Source organism: Trichosurus vulpecula, chromosome 3, assembly GCF_011100635.1.
Source record: "Trichosurus vulpecula isolate mTriVul1 chromosome 3, mTriVul1.pri, whole genome shotgun sequence".
NCBI lineage: Eukaryota > Metazoa > Chordata > Mammalia > Diprotodontia > Phalangeridae > Trichosurus > Trichosurus vulpecula.
This window is the reverse complement of record NC_050575.1, coordinates 304520981-304546098: the sequence shown is the minus strand read 5'-3', so window position 1 is coordinate 304546098 and position 25118 is coordinate 304520981. Positions and strand designations below refer to the sequence as shown.

The following is a 25118-nucleotide window of genomic DNA, read 5'->3' as shown; positions in this document are numbered from 1 at the left end:
ATCCTTGATGTTTATGTTGCTCAAAAGTACTCCACTTTCAAGATCAAAAATTCTGAAATGCATCATATCTGATCATAGCCTGTTATTTCAACTTTTCCTATAATTTATTCTTTCTGAACACATTCTTCATTCTCAACATATCCTCTTATCCTTTCACACCTCAGTTTATTCCCAGACTATACATCATTCCTGATCTGGCTTTAATTCACTCTCTTCCATATCACCCATTAGTGAACCAGTTCTTAATCCTCTAACTCTGAATTCCTCACTCCCTTGTTCTGTCACTGCTCAGAGCTTGCCAAACTCCAGGCCTGAAATGTTCCCACTGTGTATCTCATTTACTCCAACTTCCATGCTGTTCAATACTAGACAAAGTTACACAACCATGGTGATTGATTCCACAATTAACTGAAGCTATCTTATTTCAACTGGGCCCATAGTTGTACAGAATGCTCAATATATGATACTATTAAGACTTGGAGAATTAATTTCCTCCAAAATCCCAAATGGAATGTGAAATATTGGTATTTAAGTGTGTCCACATGGTATCTCACTTTAATGTGTTCAGTGGTCCATGCTGATGACAGCTTTGGGTCCTCAAAAGAAGGAAGTACAAAGGGGGAAGGAGTAATTGCTATTTTTACTGAACTTTGAAGGATGGTTAAGATGTCGGTGGGTGAAGATGTAGGGGGATAATGTTATAAGTATAAGGATCAATTTGAACAAGAGCATAGAAGTGTGAAAGCATTAGTCATGTATTCAGTATGATGATTGGAGTTTGACTGAGAAGCAATAGAATAAAAGAAGGCTGTAAGAGTAAGTTGGAGCTTAACTCAATGAGATCTGATTGCTTGTCTGATATACTTGAACTTTTATTGAGGACAATAGGAGGTTCCTAATTCCTGGAGTTATAGAACCATATCTGTGCCCTAGGTAGTGGTGTATGTGACAAATTGGAGGGTATAAACAATAGGAATTAGGGAACATCTTAAGACTACTATTTCAGTAATTCAGATGGGTAGTAATGAAGGCCTAAACTATAGTTGTAGTAGTGGGAATGCTAAGTGGGGGGGGCAGGTTTTGATGCAGGATATTTTGGCAATAAAATTGACAGTATTTGGTGACTGATTGATTAGATGTGTAGATTGGAGGAGAGGGAGGAATCAAAAATGATGTATCTGAGATTACAAACATGAATGACTAGAAGAGTGGTGGTGTCATTAGCTGAGCTAATAAAGAAGTGAAACAGATTTTGGTGAGGATGGAATGATGAGTTAAGTTGAATTGTAGATACAATTTCATATTAGGTAGAGAGGTCTAATAGATATTTGAGAGAATGAGTGAAGTTCTAAAGAGGCCAGTGTTAAATAGGTAGATTTGGGAGCTCTCTGCAGAAAACCATGGGAGGTGGATGAGATCACTGAAAAAAGGCATATAGAAAGAAGAAAAGAGTGCTAAAAATAGACCATTAGAGAATATTTATATTTAAGAGGTGAGAGAAGAAATCATAACTCTTGCCTTGTTTTGGCTTCCTATATTTTTCTCTTCCATTGCTTTATATTTCCTTGCACTTTCATCTCAAAACTTAATTCTCAAAACACTCAACTTGTTTTCAAGGTGTGGTTTGAAATATTCATTGGGAATGTTAATAAATTTTAGCTCATTTGCCTAAAGGGAAATTTGTCATCATTACCAAATTACAAAGAGAAATTGCAAAGTTTTGAAGTAGAAAATTTGTAAGTCTATTTACATTAACAGAGCAATTTTCTTATTTTTTCCTATTCTTATCCTATCTACCAGTTTAATCGAGGGGGTTTATGTAGACCTGCATATGATCCACTCTGTGATTTTCCTGAGCAATGTAATGGCACCTCTTCAGAATGCCCACACGATTTAAGGGCAAAAGATGGAAGTAAATGTGCTGACCTTTCAAGTATATGTTATGATGGAATATGCCAGAACCCTGATAAAAAATGTCAGCGTCTATTTGGAAAAGGTAGGATATTTGTGTATACTTTGGTTTCTGTCATCAACACTAGTAAGTTAAAAGAGGAACTCAACTTCAAAACTGTAGTAAATTTAAAAAAATATCATAAATAGTAGACAGACTTCCATAGTGAAAACAGAGTTAGCCATTCTAACCCACATTTTGAATTCCAGTCTCTCACCTATGAAATGACTCAAACTACAATGTCAGTAGATATCCCACTACAAATGATAGAAATGATATTAGCAGTTTTAGGGATAGGTGATACAGACGGTCACCCAGTTTCTTGATTCGAAGGGTCCATAAGGTATAATGAAATGCTGTTTGAAGGGACGTATTCTTTAGGGAAGAATCCAAGGTGAATTATGTGACCAATGGAGCTTATACCAGAGATGTAGATCCAGATTTGGCTAGGATGATGGTACCATTTTAGACTCAAATGGCTTGTCTTGTCACTGGCTCTTTCTTAGTTCATAAAATCTTAAGAAATCTTAGTCATCCCAGGGTTGACTTTGAGCTTTGTGCTAGTCTCTTGGCATAAGGGAGGACATAGGGTTTTCCTGTTGACCCTACTTTTCTACAATTGGCTTCAGAGTGTCATACTCCCCTAGTGTAGGTGCAGCAATAGGTTATGTCCTTCTCTGGGTACCCAGTTTATGTCAGAGGAAAGGCCTGTAGGCCAACCAGAGACATGGGGAAAACAACACCTAAGAGTTCAGGTGCTGAGAATAACATATAAAACAATAGCCAGTTCAATGCAAAGCTTTATTGCAAGTAATGGGAAAGAGGGGGGAGGGAAGAAAGGAAAAGGGGACCTGACATACAACTGAAGTATACACATTATCACAGAATATAACTCGTGTAAGGGCAATGCTGCATTGGGCAGAAAGGGGGTACTCCACTAGGAAGAGCTGCTCCTGTTGGAAGAGAAGGCATGATCCTGGTGGAGGGGAAAGGGTGCTTCAGTGGTAAGGTGTGCTTCTGCTGGAGAGAAGGGTTTGCCCCAGTGGGAGGAGGTGCTCCTGCTGGAGAAGGGAGTGTGGTAAATGTTCTTCTGAGAGCAAGGCTTTTATACTATAATTTTAGGTGGCCTCCCTGGAGCTAGCTGAATTGTGTATTAGGTGTCAGGGAAAAGTATTATTTTGGGGATTTATTATCAGAGAGGAAAAACAAGGTGGTGGTAGACAAAATATTATTTTGGGAGTTTTCATATCAGAGAGAAAAACAAACTGGTGGTAGACAAAATATTATGTGGTGTAGTAACCTTCAAAAAATATTATTGTCAATATTTTCCCATATTCTGTTAGCTTACAGACTCCCTAAAGGGCCTCAAAACCATCAGGTTTAATCTTATGTGGTGAGTGAAAGATGAAATAACTGAAGAAAGACAGGTTTGATCTTCTGAGCATATTGATTTATTGAGAAAAGCATGGTAATTGCCTAACATACTAGCACCAGACCTCCTTAGCTTAGCCCTGGACCCTGAATACAGGGGGAGACAGACTTTTATACCGAAAAACAATCAAATAAGACCAATTAATTAAAAGAAAACAATACAATATTAGGTAATCCAATTTCTAATTGGAGGAAAGATTAGGGACTTTCCAAGCTGGGAGGGGAAGAACAGACAGGTACAATTCCCTGAATTCAGAAAAAGAGGTGCCCTACTCCCCCAAATGCCTATGAATGTGGAATGTGGAAAAACAGGAATATGAAACAATAACTGATCACTTTGGGGCCAGTTTTAAGGTAAGACATATGGATTGCTTGAAATGTAAAATTGTGAGAATATTCTTTGCATCAATCTTTGGATCTGATTGGGTTTCTTGTCAGTATAACCTAAGTCCTTGATTAAAGCAGATAGAGGTGGTCCAGTTCCTCCGCCATATAGGGCTAGGTTCAAATGATGCATTAAGTGTTTCCTCCCAATTTCCACAACTGACTAAAGTTTTCTCAAAAGGCAGAAATTCGAATAGACTCATAATTGAATAGAAAAGGAACTGAGCTAGTTCCAGAGTTGAGTTACAAGATGGAGTCAGTATGGTACATTAAATTCACATAATTAACTACTTGCTGTTCAAATCCCCTCACTTCCCTCAAACAATGAATTCTATAAGCTATGACCTCTCTTAAGGGGAACTGTCATTGTGGTTTCAAGACTACTAGCTCCAATCTTGTAAGACCTTAGAATTCAGATATAATTTAGTTATTCTGTAATATCCAATGTAGGAATTTTTTTCACTTATTTAAAAATAATTATTTAGGGTTAGTTTTCAACATTCACTTTTATAAGATTTTGAGTTTAAAATTTTCTCTCCCTCCTTCCCCTCTCCCTCTCCCCAGATGGCATGCAATCTGACATAGACATACATGTACAATCATATTAAACACATTTCCACATTAATCTTGTTGTAAAGAAGAATTAGAACAAAAGGGAAAAATGAAAAAAAAAACAAAGAAAAAAAGGGAAAATAGTATGTTTCAATCTGCATTCAGACTCCATAGTTCTTCTCTGGATGTGGACAGCATTTTCCATTATGAGACTTTTGGAATTGTCTTAGATCATTGCATTGCTGAGAAAAGATATGTCTGTCAAAGTAGGTCATTGCATAATGTTGCTGTTACTGTGCACAATGTTTTCCTGGTTCTGCTCACTTAACTCAGCATCAGTTCATACAAAACTTTCCAGATTTTTCTGAAGTCGGCCTGCTCATCATTTCTTATAGCACAATAGTATTACATTACATTCATATACTACAACTTGTTTAGCTATTCCCCAGTAGACGGGCATCTCCTCAATCTCCAATTCTTGGCCACCACAAAAAGGGCTGCTATAAGTGGATCCTTTCTCCATTTTAATGACCTCAGTGGGATACAGACCTAGAAGTGGTATTACTGGGTCAAAGGGTATGCACAGTTTTATAGCCCTTTGGGGTTCCAAATTGCTCTCCAGAATGGTTGGATTAACGCAAAACTCCACTAACAATGTATTAGTGTTCTAATTTTTCCACATCTTCTCCAGCATTAATAATTTTCCTTTTTTGTCATGTTAGCCAATATGATAGGTGTGATGTGTTACCTCAGAGTTGCTTTAATTTGCATTTCTCTAATCAATAGTGATTTAGAGCAAGGCTGTCCAGCCTTAGGTTTTTATTGAGACAATAGACAATATATTTTGATTTGCCATTTTAGAGAGAGCTCTGTGGTAGCTCAGCTTTATTTACTAAAGCATTTATGTAAATGTCTATGCTTGTAGGTGGGCCACATAAATTGCACTGTGGGCCACATGCAGCCTTCGGGCCACATTTTGGACAGCCCAGATTTAGAGCATTTTTTCATATGACTCTAGTTTTAATTTCTTCCTGTGAAAACTGCCTGTTCATATCCTTTGACCATGTATCATTTGGGGAATGACTTGTATTTGTATAAATTTGATTCAGTTCTCCATATATTTTGGAAATGAGGCCTTTATCAGAGACACTGTCTGTAAAAATTGTTTCCCAGCTTTCTGCTTCCCTTCTAATCTTGGTTGCATTGGCTTTGTTTGTGTAAAACTTTTCAATTTAGTCAGAATCATCCATTTTGCATTTCATAATGTTCACTGTCTCTTGTTTGGTTGTAAATTCTTCCATTCTCCATAGATCTGACAGGCAAACTATTTTCCTTGCTCTCCTAATTTGCTTATGGTATCACCCTTTCTGTCTAAATCATGTACCCATTTTAACTTTATCTTGGTATAAGGTGTAAGTTATTGTTCTTTGCCTAGTTTCTGCTATACTAATTTCCAGTTTTCCCAGAATTTTTTTTTGGCCAAACAGTGAGTTCTTATCCCAGGAGCTGGAGTCTTTGGGTCTATCAAAAAGTAGATTACTGTAGTCATTGACTATTGTGTCTTGTGTAACTATCCTATTTTATTGATCCACTGCTCTATTTCTTAGCCAATACCAAGTAGTTTTGATGATTGCTGCTTTATAATACAACTTAAGGTCTGGTATGGCTAGGTCACCTTCCCTTTAATTTCTTTTCAGTAATTCCCTTGATATTCTGGACGTTTTTCTTCTTCCAGATGAATTTTTGTTATTTTTTTTTTAGTTCTACAAAATAATTTTCTGGTAGTTTGATTCATATGGCACTAAATAAGTAAATTAATTTAGATAGAATTGTCATTTTTATTATATTAGCTTGGCCTACCCATGAGCAACTGATGTTTTTTTCAATTATTTAGATCTGACTTTATTTGTGTGAAAAGTGTTTTGTAATTGTGTTCATATAGTTCCCGGGTTTGTCTTGGCAGGTAGACTCTCAAATATTTTGTAGTGTCTACAGTAACTTTAAATGGAATTTCTCTTTTTATCTATTGCTGTTGGGCTTTGTTAATAATATATAGAAATGCTGATGATTTATGTGGGTTTATTTTATATCCTGCAACTTTGCTTAAGTTGTTGATTATTTCAAGAAGTTTTTTAGTGGATTCTCTAGGATTCTCTAAGTATAGCATCATATCACCTGCAAAGAATGATAGCTTTGTTTCTTCATTGCCTATTCTAATTCCTTCAATTTCTTTTTCTTCTCTTGTTACTAAAGCTATCATTTCTAGTACAATATTGAATAGCAGTGGTGATAATGGACATTCTTGTTTTACCCCTGATCTTATTGGAAATGCTTCTAGCTTATCCCCATTACGTGTAATGTTTGCTGATGGTTTTAGATAGATACTACTTATCATTTTAAGGAAAACTCCATTTATTCCTATGTTCTCTAGTATTTTTAAAAGGAATCGGTGTTGTAATTTGTCAAAAACTTTTTCTACATTTATTGATGATTTCTGTTATTTTTGTTACTGATATGGTCAATTATACTGATAGTTTTCCTAATATTGAACCAGTCCTGCATTCCTGGTATAAATTCCACCTGGTCATGGTATATTATCCTTGTGATAAGTTGCTGTAATCTCTTGGCTAATATTGTATTTAAATTTTTTACATCTATATTCGTTAGGGAAATTCATCTATAATTGTCTTTCTCTCTTTTGGCTCTTCCTGATTTAGGTATCAGCACCATATCTGTATTATAAAAAGAATTTGGTGAGATTCCTTCTTTGCTTATTTTTCCAAATAGTTTATATAGTATTGGAATTCATTGTTCTTTAAATGTTTGGTATAATTCATTTGTAAATCCATCTGGCCTTGGAGATTTTTTTCTTAGAGAGTTCATTGATGACTTGTTCAATTCCTTTTTCTGAAATGAGGTTATTTGACTATTTTATTTCTTCTTTTCTTAATCTGGGCAATTTATACTTTTGTAAATATTCATCCATTTCACTAAGGATCTATTGGTGTACTGTTGGGCAAAATAGCTCATAATTATTGTTTTAATTTCCTTTTCATTGGTGGTAAATTCACCTTTTTCATTTTTGATGCCAGAATTTGATTTTCTTCTTTCTTTTATTTTAAATCAAATTAACCAGAAGTTTATCTATTTTTTTGTTTTTTATAAAACCAGCTTTTAGTTTTATTCTAAATTTAAATTTTGTTAATCTCTCCTTTGATTTTCAGAATTTCTAATTTGGTATTTAATTGGGGATTTTTATTTTGTTCTTTTTCTAGTTCTTTTAATATGCATGCCCAATTCATTGATATTAACTTTATTTTATTCATGTAAGCATTTACAGATATGATATTTCTCCTAAGAAGTGCCTTCACTGCATCCCATAAATTTTGAGATATTGTCCCATTATTGTCATTCTCTTAGATGAAGCTATTGATTGTTACTATGATTTGTAAAGTTTAGATTATTTAGTTTCCAATTAATTTTTAGTCTATCTTTCCATGACCCTTTATTACATGTAATTTTTATTGTATCATGATCTGAAAAGGATGCATTTAATATTTCTACCTTTCTGCATCAGCCCTAGTGCATGGTCATTTTTTGTGTAGGTGCCATGTACTGCTGAGAAAAAGGTATATTCCTTTCGATCCTCATTCAGTTTTCTCCAGAGGTCTACTGTGTCTAACTTTTCTAAGATTTCATTCACCTCCTTAACTTTTTTCTTGTTTTTCTGTGGTTAGATTTATCTAGTTCTGAGAGGGGGAGGTTGAGGTTACCCACTAGTATAGTTTTGCTGTCTATTTCTTTTTGCAACTTAACTTCTCCTGTAAGAATTTGGATGCTATACTACTTGGTGCATATATGTTTAGCATTGATATTACTTCATTGTTTATGGTACCTTTTAGCAAGATGTAGTTTCCTTCATTATCTCTTTTAATTATATCTGTTTTCACTTTGTCTGAGATCAGGATTGCTACCCCTGCTTATTTTACTTCAGCTGAAGCATAATAAATTTTTCTCCAGTCTCTTACCTTTACTCTGTGTATGCCTCTATGCTTCTAATGTGTTTCTTGTAAATAACATATTGTAGGATTGTGTTTTTTAATCCACTCTGCTATCCACTTCTATTTTAGGGGAGAGTCCATCCCATTCACATTCACAGTTATTATTACTAACTGTGTATTTCCGTCCATCCTATTTTTCCTCTGATTTGTCCTTCTCTATCTCCTTGCAGCCTTTCCCTCCTCCACCATGTTTTGCTTCTGACCACTGCCTCCCCCAATCTGCCCTCCCTTTGGTCAGTCTTCACACCCCACCCCCTGCCGCCCCTTGTTAGTTATCTTTCTCCTACTTCCCTATAGAGTAAGATAGATTTCTATACTCAACTGATTGTGTATGTTGTTCCCTCTTTGAGCCAATTTTGATGATAGTAAGGTTCGAGCTATGCCCATTGCTCACCTTTTCATTTTACCCTCCATGGTAATAGGTCTTTTGTACCTCTTCATTTTATCCCATTCTACCTCTCCCTTACTCCTGTTGCTAGTGTTAATCCTGTTTCTCACTCCTTAATTTTTTTGGTATTATCCCCTCAAAGTTGGTTAGCTCCTTTGCCTTCCAGAATATCATGTTCCATGCCCTCAGATCCTTTAATGCAGAAGCTCCTAAATCCTGTGTCATCCTGACTGTGGCTCCCCAATATTTGAATTGTTTCTTTCTGACTGCCTGCAATATTTTATCCTTGATCTGATCTGGAATTTGGCTGTAATGTTCCTGGGACTTTTCATTTTGGGATCTCTTTCAGGAGGTGATTGGTGGATTCTTAATAATAATTCATATATAATATAATGATTAATTCAGGCTCCAAATCACCAACCTCTTCTGTTTGGCTAGAAAATTTACTATTTACTGCATTTTCCAGTGCATTTCATCATTCAGAGTTACCATTTGCAGGTTCAGGAAGACATTCTCAATTTAGTGGTACTCCATGTAGGTGCCTTGTTATTTTAGGACTAAAGTTGAACTATCACCAAATCAATGGGCTTTGAGACATAGTGGAATCATCAACAAGCAGAGACAGGATGTGAGGTATTATGTTATGCAATGACAGATATGTGATAATTATTCACATATGCCAGGACTGTCCAAAATGCTGCCTGTGGGCCTCATGCGGCCTGCAGTGTAAGTATAGAAATTTACATAAATGTTTTAGTAAATGAAGTCAAGCTACTGCAGAGCTCTCACTAAAATGGCAAATCAAGATATATTGTCTATTGTTTCAATAAAAACCTAAGGTTGGACAACCCTGACATATGCCTTTTCTTCCCATTCATACTTCCAGAAAGATCCTTGGCTATACCAGTCAGGGAGTTCACACCACGCATATGGACAAATATGTGGAAAATGTAGTCTGAGTGAGAAAGAAAGTGGTTATCTAATTTTATTTCTAAATTCTCAGGTTCCAAAAATGGTCCCTTTGCCTGCTATGAAGAAATCAATAGTCAGCAAGATAGGTTTGGGAATTGTGGCCGGCAAGGAGAAAATAGATTTAAATTCTGTAACTGGAGGTATGTTTTGAAAATATTTACTTTGATAAATAGAAGGATTAGTGATTTCTTCAGTGGGAATCATGTCTCTACAACAGCTCAAGAATGCATAGCCCAGGATTTTGGGAAGTATGTTTTGCAGCTACTATTCTTATGATGTCATCTCAGTAAATGTCTTTGTTTTGAGCTAATTGTATCTACTGGTGTAATAGCAATTTAGATGTGAAGATCTTTTCCACCCATTAATAGGCCATGGGACCTGCTTATATCACAGGAAGTCTAAGTCACATGTGGTGGGAGCAGCTTGCTGAGAGAAAAAGGAAATTGTGTCACAGGAAATGCTACGAGAGCAGTTATAACAGTCAGAGCTGAGGGAAAGATAGCAGATGTATGATAGCTGTGCTCTAAGTTTGCTTGTTGATGGCAAGGCCCCAGTAGGGGGTGGAAGGTTGTGGGATGGAGGGGTTCTCTGCTGTGATGTTGTAGACTTAATTGGTTTTAGGATCTGGTTCTCTGGTGTCTGAATAAATGGTTTACTTCTTCTACCTTCTATGTGGAGAGTCTCATATATTTTGCTATACAGAACCACATAGGCATTTTTGACAATTATCATCTATACTGTGATTATTGCCTTGCTGATACAACTGACTGACTATTAAAGATAAGTACACTGGTGGAAGCTTGTGAACTATAGATTTAGAAAGGTGAACTCACAGGTTCTTCTTCGTTAAGTCCTTCCTTCTTTGTCTTTGCAGACCTCACACTCCTCAGAGTTATCTATTGTCTAGACTGAATGTTATCTACCCTCTAATTCTATCAAGGTTGGCTGAAGACTTCTTTAAACTTATAAAAGGGTAACAAAGCCACCCTCTAATTCTGTCGGGCTTGACTGATTAATGTTTTTACATCTTTACACTTCATTTAATATTCTATTGTCTCTGTTGCCTGTCCCCCTCACATTGTTTAACTTCATCAAATGGTATCATTAGAAATCAGATGATTAGGGTTCTCCCACTATGTGCTTAACAATTTCTTTTTTATATTTGTAGGAATCTCCTCTGTGGAAAGTTAATTTGTACATACCCATATCGAAAACCATATGTTCGAGAAAATGTTGCTGTGATATATAGTTTTGTGCTAAACACTGTATGTATAAGTTTAGATCACAAGTTTCAGCTAAATACTCCAGATCCAATGCTGATGGCAAATGGAAATCCATGTGATAGTAATAAGGTAAATAATTAATATCTCTTTAAGAAAATATTACGTATTTATTTTCTATTAAAACATAGAAGTTCACTTTTTTTTCAGTACAGAATATGAGGAAAATATAAACAGATCATTCCTCAATGAATACCCAGAAATCTTGCCACCAATCTTGCTTGGCCATAGTGGCTTTGTTACTTCTGTAGCCTATTATGCCTTCTCTGAGTCACAGATTTAAACTTAGAACTGTACTATCCCTCAAGGGTCCCCAGGATGATTCCAGGAGCACTTCCATTTTGAAAGTCACTTATTCAGGACAATACTGATATGATCTATATTTATAAGAATTTACACATGTAAATATAAATTACAGTTTAAATCATAGCAATCCAGAACTTGTACAATGAAATTAGGAGGCTGAAAATTCATTTATTAAACTACACTCCTGACCGTAACATTGTTGAGAACCAAGATAAACCAAAGCTGCTCTGGACATAGGGAACACAGGCCATGACTCCCAGATACTACATTTAGGTATAGAGCTTTTAAAAGCTCAGTAAATCCAGCTTATGGCATGCTATTATTGAGTTGGAAAATATGGTTCTTTAGGCAAGGAACCTTTTATTTGATATTGAAAGCTATATTTTCTAAAAAAAAATAAATGAAGCAAGTTTAACCAATGGTTATGATGAAGGTTAATAAAAGTAGTAAAATCTACTTGGAAATTTTATGTTTTTTTATTATTTCAAAGATATCAAATAAAGAATACTTTATATTTTTGTAATACTTTATGGTTTTTAAAGTACTTTCACATGCACTTCCTCATCAAGTCTCTGTGAGGCATTATTATTAGGTATTATTATACCCATTTTTTACCAAATAGATATAGGGAAAGAGGAGAAGACAATAAACATTTACATAATGCCTTCTATGTATCTGGCACTGATTGAAGCACTTATCTCATTTGATTCTCACAACAACCCTGCAAAGTAGGTCCTATTATTATCCCCATTTTACAGTTGGGAAAACTGGAGCAAACAGAGGTTAAGTGACTTTCCCAGAGTCATATAAGTGTCTGAGGCCACATTTGAATTCAGGTCTTTCTTCCTGAATCCAAGGCCTGTTACTTTATCTACTGCCTTTATGGAGATAGAAATGGGATGGGAATAGAAATAGGAAGTTAAGTGTTAGAGAAATAAAATATCTTGCCAACTGTCAACATAGTTAATACAATGGCAGTGCCAATGCTAGAATTCAGGTCCTCTGATGATAAATAGTTTAGTCATCTTTTCATGTTATCATTACACAGGTTAATAATGTTCAATGTTATAACAGAGATTCTCATGTCTTGAAATCTCTAACTTCCTTAAACAGACATAGGGACTACATTGATATAAAAAATAACATTTATTTGTATGTGTACTTAATACTGTCTTTCAATAATTAAGTGGTCATGTCCACATAAATTTTTGTTTCATCTCAAATTCTGACAATCTTTAATTATTGATTTTTTTGTACAAAAATTAATAGAAAGTTAAGATGACTTGGCCCATCTGATATGGACTTTTTTTTTTAGTTTTGTCTTAATTCTGAGTGTGTATATATGAATAATCTCATAAAGGAGGCAAAAACTTGTTCAGAAGAAAGGTGCTATGCACGTGGAGTAAGTAACATCATTTTAATTCAGTAGTGTCATTTGGTATACTATAATTTGTGATTTAGGTATTTCCTTTATCATCATCATTTTTAGTACTTATGAATATCATTTCAGAATTTACAGTTGTATTAAAAAACAGCTAAGGCTAGTTTAGGATGAAAGTTTTAAGATAATTATCCAATCTATGAATATAAAAGTACAAATCAGTGATTTCTAAGGGGCATAGAATCTGTGGTATATACGTGAACTTGCTAACATAGGCTAAGATGCTCTATGCTATAGCTCCTATGCCTTTGGATACAGGCAGAAGTGTCCTGGAGCTGGGTTGAACCAGTTCTGGAGAGCCTATTGTCAAATTTTTAGTATGAGCTTTTACACCTCAGAAATTGGCAAATGCTACAAATTAAGGCTAGATTTGTAGTTTTGTCAATTTCTAGACTTTAAAAGGTGATGGAGAAAATGTTAACAACGCTGATTAAACTTAAAAATGTGTCATGCTTATTTTTGGGGGTGGGGAGGGCTGGTTGTTAAACATTTACCAGCATCATTCTTGGATACAAGTCAATGACAATGACCTTCTAGTTGCTTGTTCCCTCAATTCCCTACTCCAAGGAGGCTGGGAAGATTGGAGGGATGTAGCAGATAGAGTCAGTTTCATCTGTCATGTCATCAGTTTATTTCTACATAGCTGTGGAATTAGCCATAGTGTTAGAAATGATAGCCTATGTTCAATTAGGGTGCTCTACCCCATTCCTGTACCTAGACCTCCAAAAAAGTTGCCCTTTTGTGATGGTTAAACAGAACATGATCCTAATTTTTTTCCTTCTGGAGAGCCTGTATCCACAGTGAAGGATACAGTTTTAGTGAAGCTGAAATTTCAGTCCTCTTTGTCTTGAAGTAGCTAAACCTCCTTTCCTTTGTACCTGAGTACAGGTTTCCTTCTCAGCCAGTGCCTGAGTTTCTAGTCCCAGGGAAGATAGATCTGGTGCTTTGTTATCCCCATTAGAATGGAATTCCTTTGCAGGTGTCTGCTTGTTGGCCATATTGTACTTGTATTTGTGTGGGGCTGAAGAGATTAAAAAGTGGGTCCTGTGCTGGTCAATTTACTAAGGGTTCATAGGATCACAGACCCCAATTTTTTATTCGAAGGGAATTTAGAGATGTTGTGGAAAGAAAACTCATTGCAACGTAGGGGTTGCACTTTTATTAATAGAGCCGTTTTACCTTTGAAGAGGTGGGGAGAGCATTCTTAGGATTGTTATTGCTTTGGTTTCCTTGCTGACTGAGGTGTAAAAGGCAAACCCCAGGGTTTAGCAGAATTCCACTGGTCTGCTGTTGCACTCCTTAGAGTTGTCTACTGCCTCCAGTTCTATCAAACTTGATTAAAATCTTCTTTAAACCTTATAAAAGGATAACAGAGACTTTATGATCTAACCATGTTTATTGCCATTGTGACTATAAAGAGGGAAGTAATATTTTATTTGAAATAGTATACTTTTTAACTTTATGAATTTTATCTTTTTTAACCTCAGGTCTAAGTAAAGTTGTTTTTATTGCATTTTTTGGTCCAAGAGTATTCATTGATTTCTAAACCTGAGCCCAGCAACTGGACTTCACTGAGCTAAGCCTGGCTCAGAAAATACTGTTTAAATTTTAGTGTAAATCGGTAGAAGGCTTTATTTCATTCATTTTCAAGACATAGCATTTGTTGGTCCATAGAAAAAGGACATCTCTATGGAGCAAATGGGTTTCTCGATGCAAGCCATTTCCTACAGGTAGTTATTGTATATAGAAAATACATAAGCATTCTGGGTTCACAACCCAGTCAGTGGCTTTGATGGCAGTTTGTTGTGTTTCTGGGGAGAGAAAATCTGCTCTTCTGTCATTGGCCACAAAAAAATTGATTGTTGTAAAAGGACTGAGGTTAAGGAGAACCAAAACATAGGAACCAGACACTTGACTTCCCATTTATACTGAAATAGAGGCTTATTCTAAAATGATATTCCTCAACTCAAGGAAGGGTCATTATAAGGTACTCTCATTGCTATCACAGAAATCATTAACAATATTTTATATAATTGGAAAATGGGACTGAGGGAGATTATGTATTGTCCAAGGGTATATATGTATTAAGTAGCAAAGTTAAGATTAAAATCCAACTCCCCTGACTTAAAATTGAGTAGATTTCAATAATTGCCAATTGTTTGCCTAATTACTCATTCAACAAATATTAAGTACTCACTATGTACTAGGCATTGTGATGTTGAGGGAGACAAGGTCCAGGAACCCCAAGACTGGAGTTCCCAGACAGGGTAGTTGAGGGGGAGTACCCGTCAAGGACTTGAGTACTGGAGAGGGTTGGGCCTGTCTGGAATGAATTCACAATCTCAAGCATTCTTTAAGTCAAGGTGGCAAAGATTTATTATGCTTTACAGCAGGCAAGTGTTCTTAGGGAAACTGCAACCTTACAGGGGGACAGGGTAAGTTTATATACAATACTTTGGGGTGAAACATGTCAATTAGGTGTTTTGGGGATTAAGGAGTGGTTAAGGGGTGGTCAGTTCTTAAAGGAACATGCACTTTTTCTATCTACTGCACAGGTATCTTACCCAGAGTTCACTGGGAAATAGCCCAAGGTGGGGTGACCTGGGGGTGTGGTTTTTGCCTTGAAACATTACTAAATCAACTAACAGTCAGGGTTGACTGGAAATATACAGGTTGCTTCCATCAAATGTCTTGTTAGGCAAGATGAATGTAAGGGAGTATACATTTGACTATGTCTGGGATACATATCAGTAAGGTCAGTAAGTAGTAAATATCATTTTAGCCCAGTGCACAGCCAATTAGCACATACATGGGGAGTCCAAACTAATAAATTCTATAGGTACAGCTGGATGCAGTATCAGGAGTAGAGATAAGTATTTTGCTAATACATGCTGACCTTGAACTAGAGAGGAATTGCCTGAGATAGTATTTTGAGGCTAGGGAGAGATGTGATTTTGGAACTGGATGTGGTTTTGGAATTGGGGTCCAGGAACAGGCACCCAAGTAGAGGTTAAGGAGAAATGTGATGTTAGAATTAGGGTCCACGCACAAGCACCCAAGTACCCATCAGCAATAGGCACTGGAAATAAAAAGGCAAAAGTGAAACAATGCTTACCCCGAAGGAATTTCCTGTTGAAGGAAACAACATGTATACATATAAGTAAGTACAAAACATAAACCCATTAAACACAAAGTAATTGGGGGGAGGGGTGGTACCAGAACTGAGGGATCAGGAGAGGTCTCTTATAGGAGGTAGCACTTGAATTTTACCTTGAAAGAAGGTAAAGATTCGGAGAGTTGGAGATGAATATGTGATAGATTCCCCACCAGATAAATCATCAAAGGCTATGAATAGGCAGTTCTTAAAGGAAGAAACCTGAATTAAACTATCAATAGCTATGTGAAAAAATGCATAACTAATAAAGAAATGCAAATTAAAACAAATCTAAATTTCTACCTCATGCCCATCAGGTGGGAAAGAAGACAAAAAGGAAAATGATAATCATAGGGGCAGTGAGAAAACAGATACACTAGTGCATTTTTGGTGAAACTGTGAATTGGTTTAACCATTCTGGAAAGCAACTTGAAACTATGACTAAAATATCACTAAATTTTGAACGAATAGGGATACTACTACTAAACTTATAATCCAAAAAGACCAAAGATAGGGGGAAAAGACCCACTCGTACAGAAATATTTATCACAGCATTTTTTTTTGTTGGAGCAAAGAACAAGAAACAACGTAGGTGCATATCACTTGGGGGAAGGCTGAACAAATTATGATATTTAGGTAATGTAATATTATTGTGCCATAAGAAATGATGAAAGGAGAGACTAAGAGAAAATTAGGAAGACTGAAAGCACAAATACGTTCATACATTGCCAATATATAGATTTGTTTTGCTTATTTGTTTCAAGGTTTTTTGATGTTTGGTTTTTTTTAAGTTGAGGGGAAGATTCTGGAGGGACATCACCATGACTAGTGATGCCAAAACAAGAAAAAAGATCAAGGGGAAAAAAGTCATTGCAACATTTACAAAAAATGGACCGAAGAAAAAAGATTTGAAGGGAAACACAAACAAGGAGGACAACTTTGAAACTTTGAAACATGTTGAATTTATTGCATAGTTTGAAAAGAATTTCAAGTTGTGTGTAATGTTGATTTGTAGTTTCATAAGCAATTTTTTCTATTCTTTGTATATGGAAATGCTCATTTTTGTTGATGTTTGTCAAATACAGAATAAAAAAGAATTATATATACATATATAACGCATGGATAGATAGGTATTATATATGTATATATATTATATGTGTGTGTGAATGCAAATGTAGTGTATACTAGGCTGCTTAAACCTGTTAATTTTAAGATTTAGTATGATTGGGGAGTGGAGCCAAGATGTCCACATGAAAACAGTGTCTCACCGGAGCTCTCTCACAAAGTCTGTCAGATTCCTATAAAAAAGGGAATTTGAGCAGTTTTGAGAGAGTTAGAAACTGCGAGCAGTCTGAGTGGGACAAATTTCTAAGGCAGGAGAGTCTGAAAAGCCGAAGGAACGAATCTGTAGGCTTGGAGAGTGCTCGGTGTGTGGAGCTGCTCCAGAAGGCACCAAAGCAGAAGTGGCCGGCTGGGAAACCCATGTGGGAGACAGGCTGGGAGAAAGCTGGGTGCCCAAAACCGGCGGAGATCCCCAGGGCTCCCAACATAGGACGGCAGTCTGTGGAAGCAACAAGAGGCAGCGCAATGCCACCGGCCGTGAAACACCAACTCCTGAGGCTTGCAGCCCAAAGGTATGAAATGGGGCTTCTTGAACTTCCGGGAGACATAATGGCCAGGTAAATGGCTCTAATTCCTCCCCCCTTCACCCAGAGAATTCCTCTGGAAAAAAAGAACGCTGGAACAGAGGAGATAGAAGTGGGGCTTCAGTGGCCGAGTAGTGGCAGTACCTGAGTCCCAGAGGGGCAGAGCCAGCAGGGGTCAACACCAGGAGCCCAGACATAATCTTGCTCCCCTAGGGGAAGTGCCCACACCAGCTCAAACAATAAAAAGCTGAGACCACTGCTGAAGAGCCACAGTGCTGGAGAGCAACCCTAGGGGAAGAGACATCAGGGAGCCAGACCTCTCCCCCACACCTCAGGAAACTGAAGGCTATAATTCACAAAGTCAACAACTAGACTCACAATCCCCAGAATAAGAAAGCTGGGACAGAGAGCCTGAGCCCCAAAGGCAGAAATTTATTGTAAAGCCAGGAAAAGGCTAACCAACATGAAGAAGAACACAAAAAACCCGAGGACCATTGATTCTTTTTATGGAGACAGGCATGATCAAAATACCAATTTGGAAGAGGATAACAATGACACTATAGCTACATCTGATACCTCAAAAGGTAATGTGAACTGGTCTCCAGCCCAAAAAGCATTGCTGGAAGAGTTGAAGGAGGATTTTAAAAACCAAATTAGGGAGGTAAAAGAAAAAATGGAAAAAATGGAAAAAAATCCACTGATGAAATCAAGTCCCTTAAAGAATAAGATTGGTGAAATGGCTACAGAGATTCAGAATCTAAATAGAGAAAAATGACACTCTGAGAGGTAAAATCAACCAATTGGAAAAGGAGACTCAAAAGCAAAATGAAGACACTAACTCATTAAAAATTAGAGTTGAGCAAGTGGAAGCTAATGAATCTATGAGGCATCAAGAAGTAGTAAAACAAAATGTAAAGAATGAAAAAATAGAAAAAAATGTGAAATATCTGATTGGGAAAACAACTAACCAGGAAAATAGATTCAGGAGAGACAATTTAAGCGTTATTGGTCTACTGGAAATCCACAATGAAATAAAGAACCTTGACAGTATCTTCAAAGAAATTATCAAAGACAACTGTCCAGAGGTCCTAGAACCAGAGGGCAAAATAGTCATTGAAAGAATTCACCCATCACCCCCTGAAAGAGATCCCAAACTGAAAACACCAAGAAATATTATAGCCAAATTTCAGAACTACAAAGTCAAGGAGAAAATACTACAAGCAGCCAAAAAGAACCAATTCAAATATCGTGTAACTACAGTCAGGATCATTCAGGATCTCTCAGTTTCCACATTAAAAGACAGGAGAAATTGGAATATGATATTCCGAAGGGCAAAGGAACTTGGACTACAACCAAGGATCAACTACCCAGCAAAACTAAGCATAATTTTTCAGGCAAGGAGATGGACATTCAACAAAATAAGGGAATTCTAGGCCTTCATGATGAAAAGACCAGAACTCAATGGAAAATTTGATCTCCAAATACAAAACTCAAGACAGACATAAAAAGGTAAACAGGGGGAAAACCCCCACAAACCTTATTAATCAATAAGGGCAAATTATTTGCATCTTTATATAGGCTTATATCATCTTATGTATATTTTATATATATACATATATACGTCAGTCTTGAGAATAGTACAACTATTATGACAATTGAAAGGGATACACATAGATTGTTTGTGCCTGTATAAAATAAGTGATATAAGGATAAAAAACATAATTAAGAGATGTAAAGGGAGGGCTATGAGAGAAGAGGTAAGGAGGTAGTAGAAAAGGGTAAGTTACACCAAATGAAAAGGCACAAAAACATATTATAGTAGAGGGAAAGAAGGGAGGGAGAAGAGCAATATTTGAGCTTTACTGTCATCTGATCTGGTTCAAGAAGGGAATAACATACCCTGATAAGTATAGGAATCTAACTTGTCCTACAGGAAGTAGGAGGGGAAAGGGGGATAAAAGGGAGCGGGGTGGTCAGAAGGGAGGGGAGAAGTAGCAATTGGGAAATGGTAAGATAAGGGAGGGGAATAAAGAGGGAGGGTAAACTGAGGAAGGCGGTGGTCAAAAGCAAAACTTTGTTGAGGAGGGGAGGGGGAAAGGGAGAAATAAAAGCATAAATGGGGGAAATAGGATGGAGAAAAAGACACAGATAGAAATCAAAACTGTGAACGTGAATGGAATGAACTCTCCCATAAAACAGAAGCAGATAGCAGAATGGATTAAAAACCATAATCCTACAATATGCTGTTTACAAGAAACACATTTGAAACAGGGGGATACACATAGGGTAAAGGTAAAAGGCTGGAGTAAAATATATTGTGCTTCAGCTAAAGTAGCAATCCTAATCTCAGACAAAGCAAAAGTAAAGATAGATTTAATTAAAAGAGATAAGGAAGGACATTACATCCTGCTAAAAGGCACCATAAACGATGAAGCAATATCATTGTTTAACATATATGCACCAAGTGGTATGGCATGCAAATTCTTAGAGGAGATGTTAAGGGAGTTACAGGAAGAAATAGAGAGCAAAACTATATTGGGAGACCTCAACCTCCTCCCTTCTTAACTTGATAAATCTAACCTCAAAATAAATAAGAAAGAAGTTAAGGAGGTAAACAGAATTTTAATAAAGGCGGATATGATAGACCTCTGGAGAAAACTGAATGGCGATAAAAAGGAATATACTTTCTTCTCAGCGGTACATGGCACATACTCAAAAATTGACCATGTACTAGGGCATAAAAACCTCACAATCCAGTGCAGAAAGGCAGAAGTAGTCAAAGCATACTTTTCAGATCACAATGCAATAAAAATTATTTGTAACAAATTACCATGGAAAAATAAGCTAAAAATTAATTGGAAACTAAATAATCTAATTCTAAAGAATGAATGGGCCAAAGAACAAATCAGGGAAACAATTAATAACTTCATTCAAGAGAATGATAATAATGAAACAACATACCAAAACTTATGGGATGCAGCAAAAGCAGTTCTTAGGGGAAGTTTTATATCTCTAAATGCTTACATGAATAAAATAGGGAAAAAGGAGATCAATGATCTGGGCATACAGCTGAAAAAGCTAGAAAAAGAGCAAATTGAAAATCCCCAATTAAATACCAAATTAGAAATACTGAAAATCAAAGGAGAGATTAATAAAATTGAAACCAAGAAAACTATTGAATTAATAAAACAAAGAGCTGGTTTTATGAAAAAACCAATAAAATTGATAAACCTTTGGTCAATTTGATTAAAAAAAAGAAAGAAGAAAATCAAATTACCAGTATCAAAAATGAAAAGGTTGAATTCTCCTCTAAAGAAGAGGAAATCAAAACAATAGGAATTATTTTGCCCAATTGTATGCCCATAAATTTGACAACCTTAGAGATATGGATGAATATCTACAAAAACATAAATTGCCCAGGTTAACAGAAAAGGAAGTAAAATTTCTAAATAACCCCATCTCAGAAAATAAAATTGAGCAAGTCATCAATGAACTCCCTAGGAAAAAATCTCCAGGGACAGATGGTTTTACATGTGAATTCTATCAAACATCTAAAGAACAACTAATTCCTATACTTTGTAGACTATTTGGGAAAATAGGTGAAGAAAGAGTCCTACCAAATTCTTTTTATGACACAAATATGGTACTAATACCCAAACCAGGTAGAGTCAAAACGAAGAAAATTATAGACCAATTTCCCTAATGAATATTGATGCAAAAATTTTAAATAAAATAGTAGCAAAAAGATTGCAGCAACTTTTCACGAGAATAATATACTATGACCAGGTAGGATTTATTCCAGCAATGCAAGGCTGGTTCAATATTAGGAAAACTACTAGCATAATTGACCATATCAACAACAAAACTAGAAGAAACCATATGATCATCTCAATAGATGCGGGAAAAGCCTTTGACAAAATACAACTCCCATTCCAATTGAAGACACTAGAAAGCATAGGAATAAATGGAGCCTTCCTTAAAATTATAAATAGCATCTACCTAAAACCATCAACAAGCATTATTTCTAATGGGGATAAGCTAGATGCATTCCCAATAAGATCAGGGGTGAAACAAGGATGTCCATCATCAACCCTACTATTCAATTTGGTACTAGACACATTAACTGTAGCAATAAGAGAAGAAAAAGAAATTGAAGGAATTAGAATAGGCAAAGAAGAATCTAAATTATCACTTTTTGCAGATGATTTGATAATTTACTTAGAGAATCCTAGAGAATCAAGTAAAAAACTACTTGAAATAATGAACAACTTTAGCAAAGTTGTAGGATATAAAAATGACAATTTTACCTAAATTAATCTATCTATTCAGTGCCATACCAATTGAACTACCAAAAAATTATTTTACAGAGCTAGATAAAATAATAACAAAACTCATCTGGAAGAACAAGAGGTCTATAATATCTAGGGTGTTAATGAAAAGAAATGCTAGAGAAGGTGGCCTAGCCATACCAGATATTAAACTGTATTATAGAGCAGCAGTCATCAAAAGTACCTGGTACTGACTAAGAAACAGAGTTGTGGATCAGTGGAACAGGATAGGAACACAAGATGGAGAAGTCAACAACTACAGCAGTCTATTCTTTGACAAACCCAAAGAGGCCAGCTTCTGGGCTAATAATTCAGTATTTCACAAAAACTGTTGGGAAAATTGGAAAATGGTAGGGCAGAAACTGGGCATAGATCAATATCTTACACCATATACCAAAATAAAGTCAAAATGGGTTCATGATTTAGGAGTACAGGCTGATGCTATAAGTAATTTGGGAGAGCAAGGAATAGTTTACTTATCAGATTTATGGAAAAGAAAAGAATTCATGACCCAACAAGAGATAGAGAGCATTACAAAATGCAAAATAGATAATTTTGATTATGTTAAATTGAAATGTTTTTGTACAAAAAAAAACCAATGCAACAAAAATTAGGAGGGAAACAGAAAATTGGGAGAAAATCTTTACAACTAGTGTCTCTGATAAAGGCCTCATCTCTAAAATATACAAGGAACTCAGCCAAATATATAGGAATATAAGTCATTCCCCAATTGAGAGATGGTCAAAGGATATGAACAGGCAGTTTTCAGAGGAAGAAATTAAAGATATCTATAGACATAGGAAAAAATGCTCTAAATCACTACTGATTAGAGAAATGCAAATCAAAACAACTCTTAGATACCATATCTCTCCTGTCAGATTGTCCAAAATAACAAAACAGGAAAATGATAACTGCTGGAGAGGATGTGGGAAAATTGGAACATTGTTACATTGCTGGTGGAGCTGTGAACTGATCCAGCCATTTTGGAGAGCAATTTGGAACTATGCCCAAAGGGCTATAAAAATGTTCATACCCTTTGACCCAGCAATACCACTTCTAGGGTTGTATCCCAAAGAAATCACACAAGCGGGAAAAGGACCCATATGTACAAAAATATTCATAGCAGCTCTTTTTGTGGTAGCTAAGAATTGGAATTCAAAGGGATTCCCATCAATTGGGGAATGGCTGAACAAGCTGTGGTATATGAAGGTAATGGAATACTATTGTGCTATAAGAAATGGGGATGATACAGACTTCATAACAACCTGGAAAAACCTACATGACATAATGCTGAGTGAGCGGAGCAGAGCCAGGAGAACATTATACACAACCACAGATATATGAATTCTGTGAGGACCAACCCTGACAGACTTTGTTCTTCTCAGCAACACAAGGTACAAAGACAACTCCAAACGACTCACTATAGAGAATGCTATCTACATCCAGAGAAAGAACTATGAAATATGAATGCAGAGTGAGGTACACTTCATGCTAGCCTTCCCTCCCCCCCCTTTTTTTTCTTTTTCTCTCTTTTGTTTTTGTTTTTGGGTTGGGTTTTTTTTGGTCCTGTTCCTTATTTCTCATGATTCATTTCATTGATCACAATTCTTCTCCATAACTTGACTAGTGTGCAAATTAATTCAATGCGAAGTTATACGTGGAAGTTATATGGGATTCCATGCTGTCTTGGGGAGGGAGGGGGGAAGGGAAGCAAGAAAATCTGGAACTCAAAATTATGTAGAACCAGGTGTTGTAAACCAAAAATAAAAAAAATTAAAAAAAAGATTTAGTATGATTTAGAGAGACCTTACAGAACTTAATCACACTGGTTTTCCAGTAAATTGCTCGTGTGGTGAAAGGCAGTGCAACCCTTATAGAATTAACCTTATAAACATCAGAGCCATAGGAAGAACTTCAAATTAAGCTACTGTAACTCATCCAAAATTTTGGAGAGTCCCCAAACTTCACATACCATTTGTTCTTTCTGTCTTTACCTGTTTGTGCTATGGATAATGCTACCTGTAAATTAAAAGAAGAATCTTTAAAATGCATCCTTAAGGACCCAACTTTGTAAAATAATTTCTTCTACTGATATTCTCATAGAGAGACCTTTAACAGGAAAAAAAAATCATGATTTAAAAACTTCTTGACCACTAATTAAAATAATTCTACATGTAAAAGCCTCCATCCAATGTGAAACATTAGCAACAATTACTAAAACACATCCAAAGCCTGTGTATATAGGCATACGTATGAATAGGAATCTGCGGATATTTAAATGAATTTTAAAGAAGTTCCGTCATTCCCTATTGTCCCTAGGATATAATTTAAAATACATCATTTAGGACCATCATCTTTACTTGACCTTTTCCATTGTTTTCCACAGGCACAACAACAGAATTTGTAATGCTATCTTATTTATCTTTTTTTTTGAGGGGGGAAAGCAAGGCAATTGGGGTTAAGTGACTTGCCCAAGGTCACACAGCTAGTAAATGTCAAGTGTTTGAGGCCGCATTTAAACTCAGGTCCTCCTGACTCCAGGGCCGGTGCTCTATTCACTGTGCCATCTAGTTGCCCCTGTTGTAATGCTATTAGTACATTTATAGCTATTGCAGGTCCAAGAACATTTGTTTACCCAATGGAAAATATTTGAAAGCCAATCACATACTTCTTAGTTCTCAAATGGAAACATTTTAATCTTGTTGCTTTTCCCAAGGTGAAGTTTACTAATCCCTCAGGCCTAAGCCTAAAGTCACAGATTAAACTAATATAGGTATGACAGGTCAAAATTATCTTAACTCTGTTTAATTTTAGATAAAAGTCAGATATCTTTTAGAAGAGCCAACCACATAATAGAATTCCACATTATTCAGAGACTATTATAGCTAGGCTCAGACTCAGCCAGGTGGGAAATATTATTTATAAAGGAAATAGCTCAATGGGGAAACCGAATCAAGAGGATCCTGCCATTGCCTTCATAAATCCTTCTCAATTTTTCCCTGTAATTTACGTCTATTGATAGTTTTTTTTTCCAAAAAGTCACTGCCTTTGAGTTGCTCTTGGCATTTCCCCTGAATGCTAAACTTGTTTAACAATCAGTTATGCCTGAATTCAAAACTTAGAGCAAATAAAATTACAGTTCCACTTCACATAGAAAGTTCCACTGCTTACAGATTATAACAAGGTCTTTCATGTTGCAATAATAAAAATTAATAATAAATATA

At 36.1% G+C, this 25118-nt stretch overlaps 1 protein-coding gene across 1 annotated transcript in view; it reads left to right on the top strand.

Annotated features, from left to right (window-relative positions):
- Positions 1–25118, top strand: part of LOC118842519 (disintegrin and metalloproteinase domain-containing protein 32-like) — a 132867-nt gene that overhangs the window by 99048 nt on the left and 8701 nt on the right. Inside the window, exons 14-17 of the mRNA XM_036749997.1 lie at positions 1801–1996; positions 9771–9879; positions 10908–11091; positions 12641–12727. Coding sequence (XP_036605892.1) covers positions 1801–1996; positions 9771–9879; positions 10908–11091; positions 12641–12727 — 576 coding nt within the window. The remainder of the gene's footprint in view (positions 1–1800; positions 1997–9770; positions 9880–10907; positions 11092–12640; positions 12728–25118) is intronic.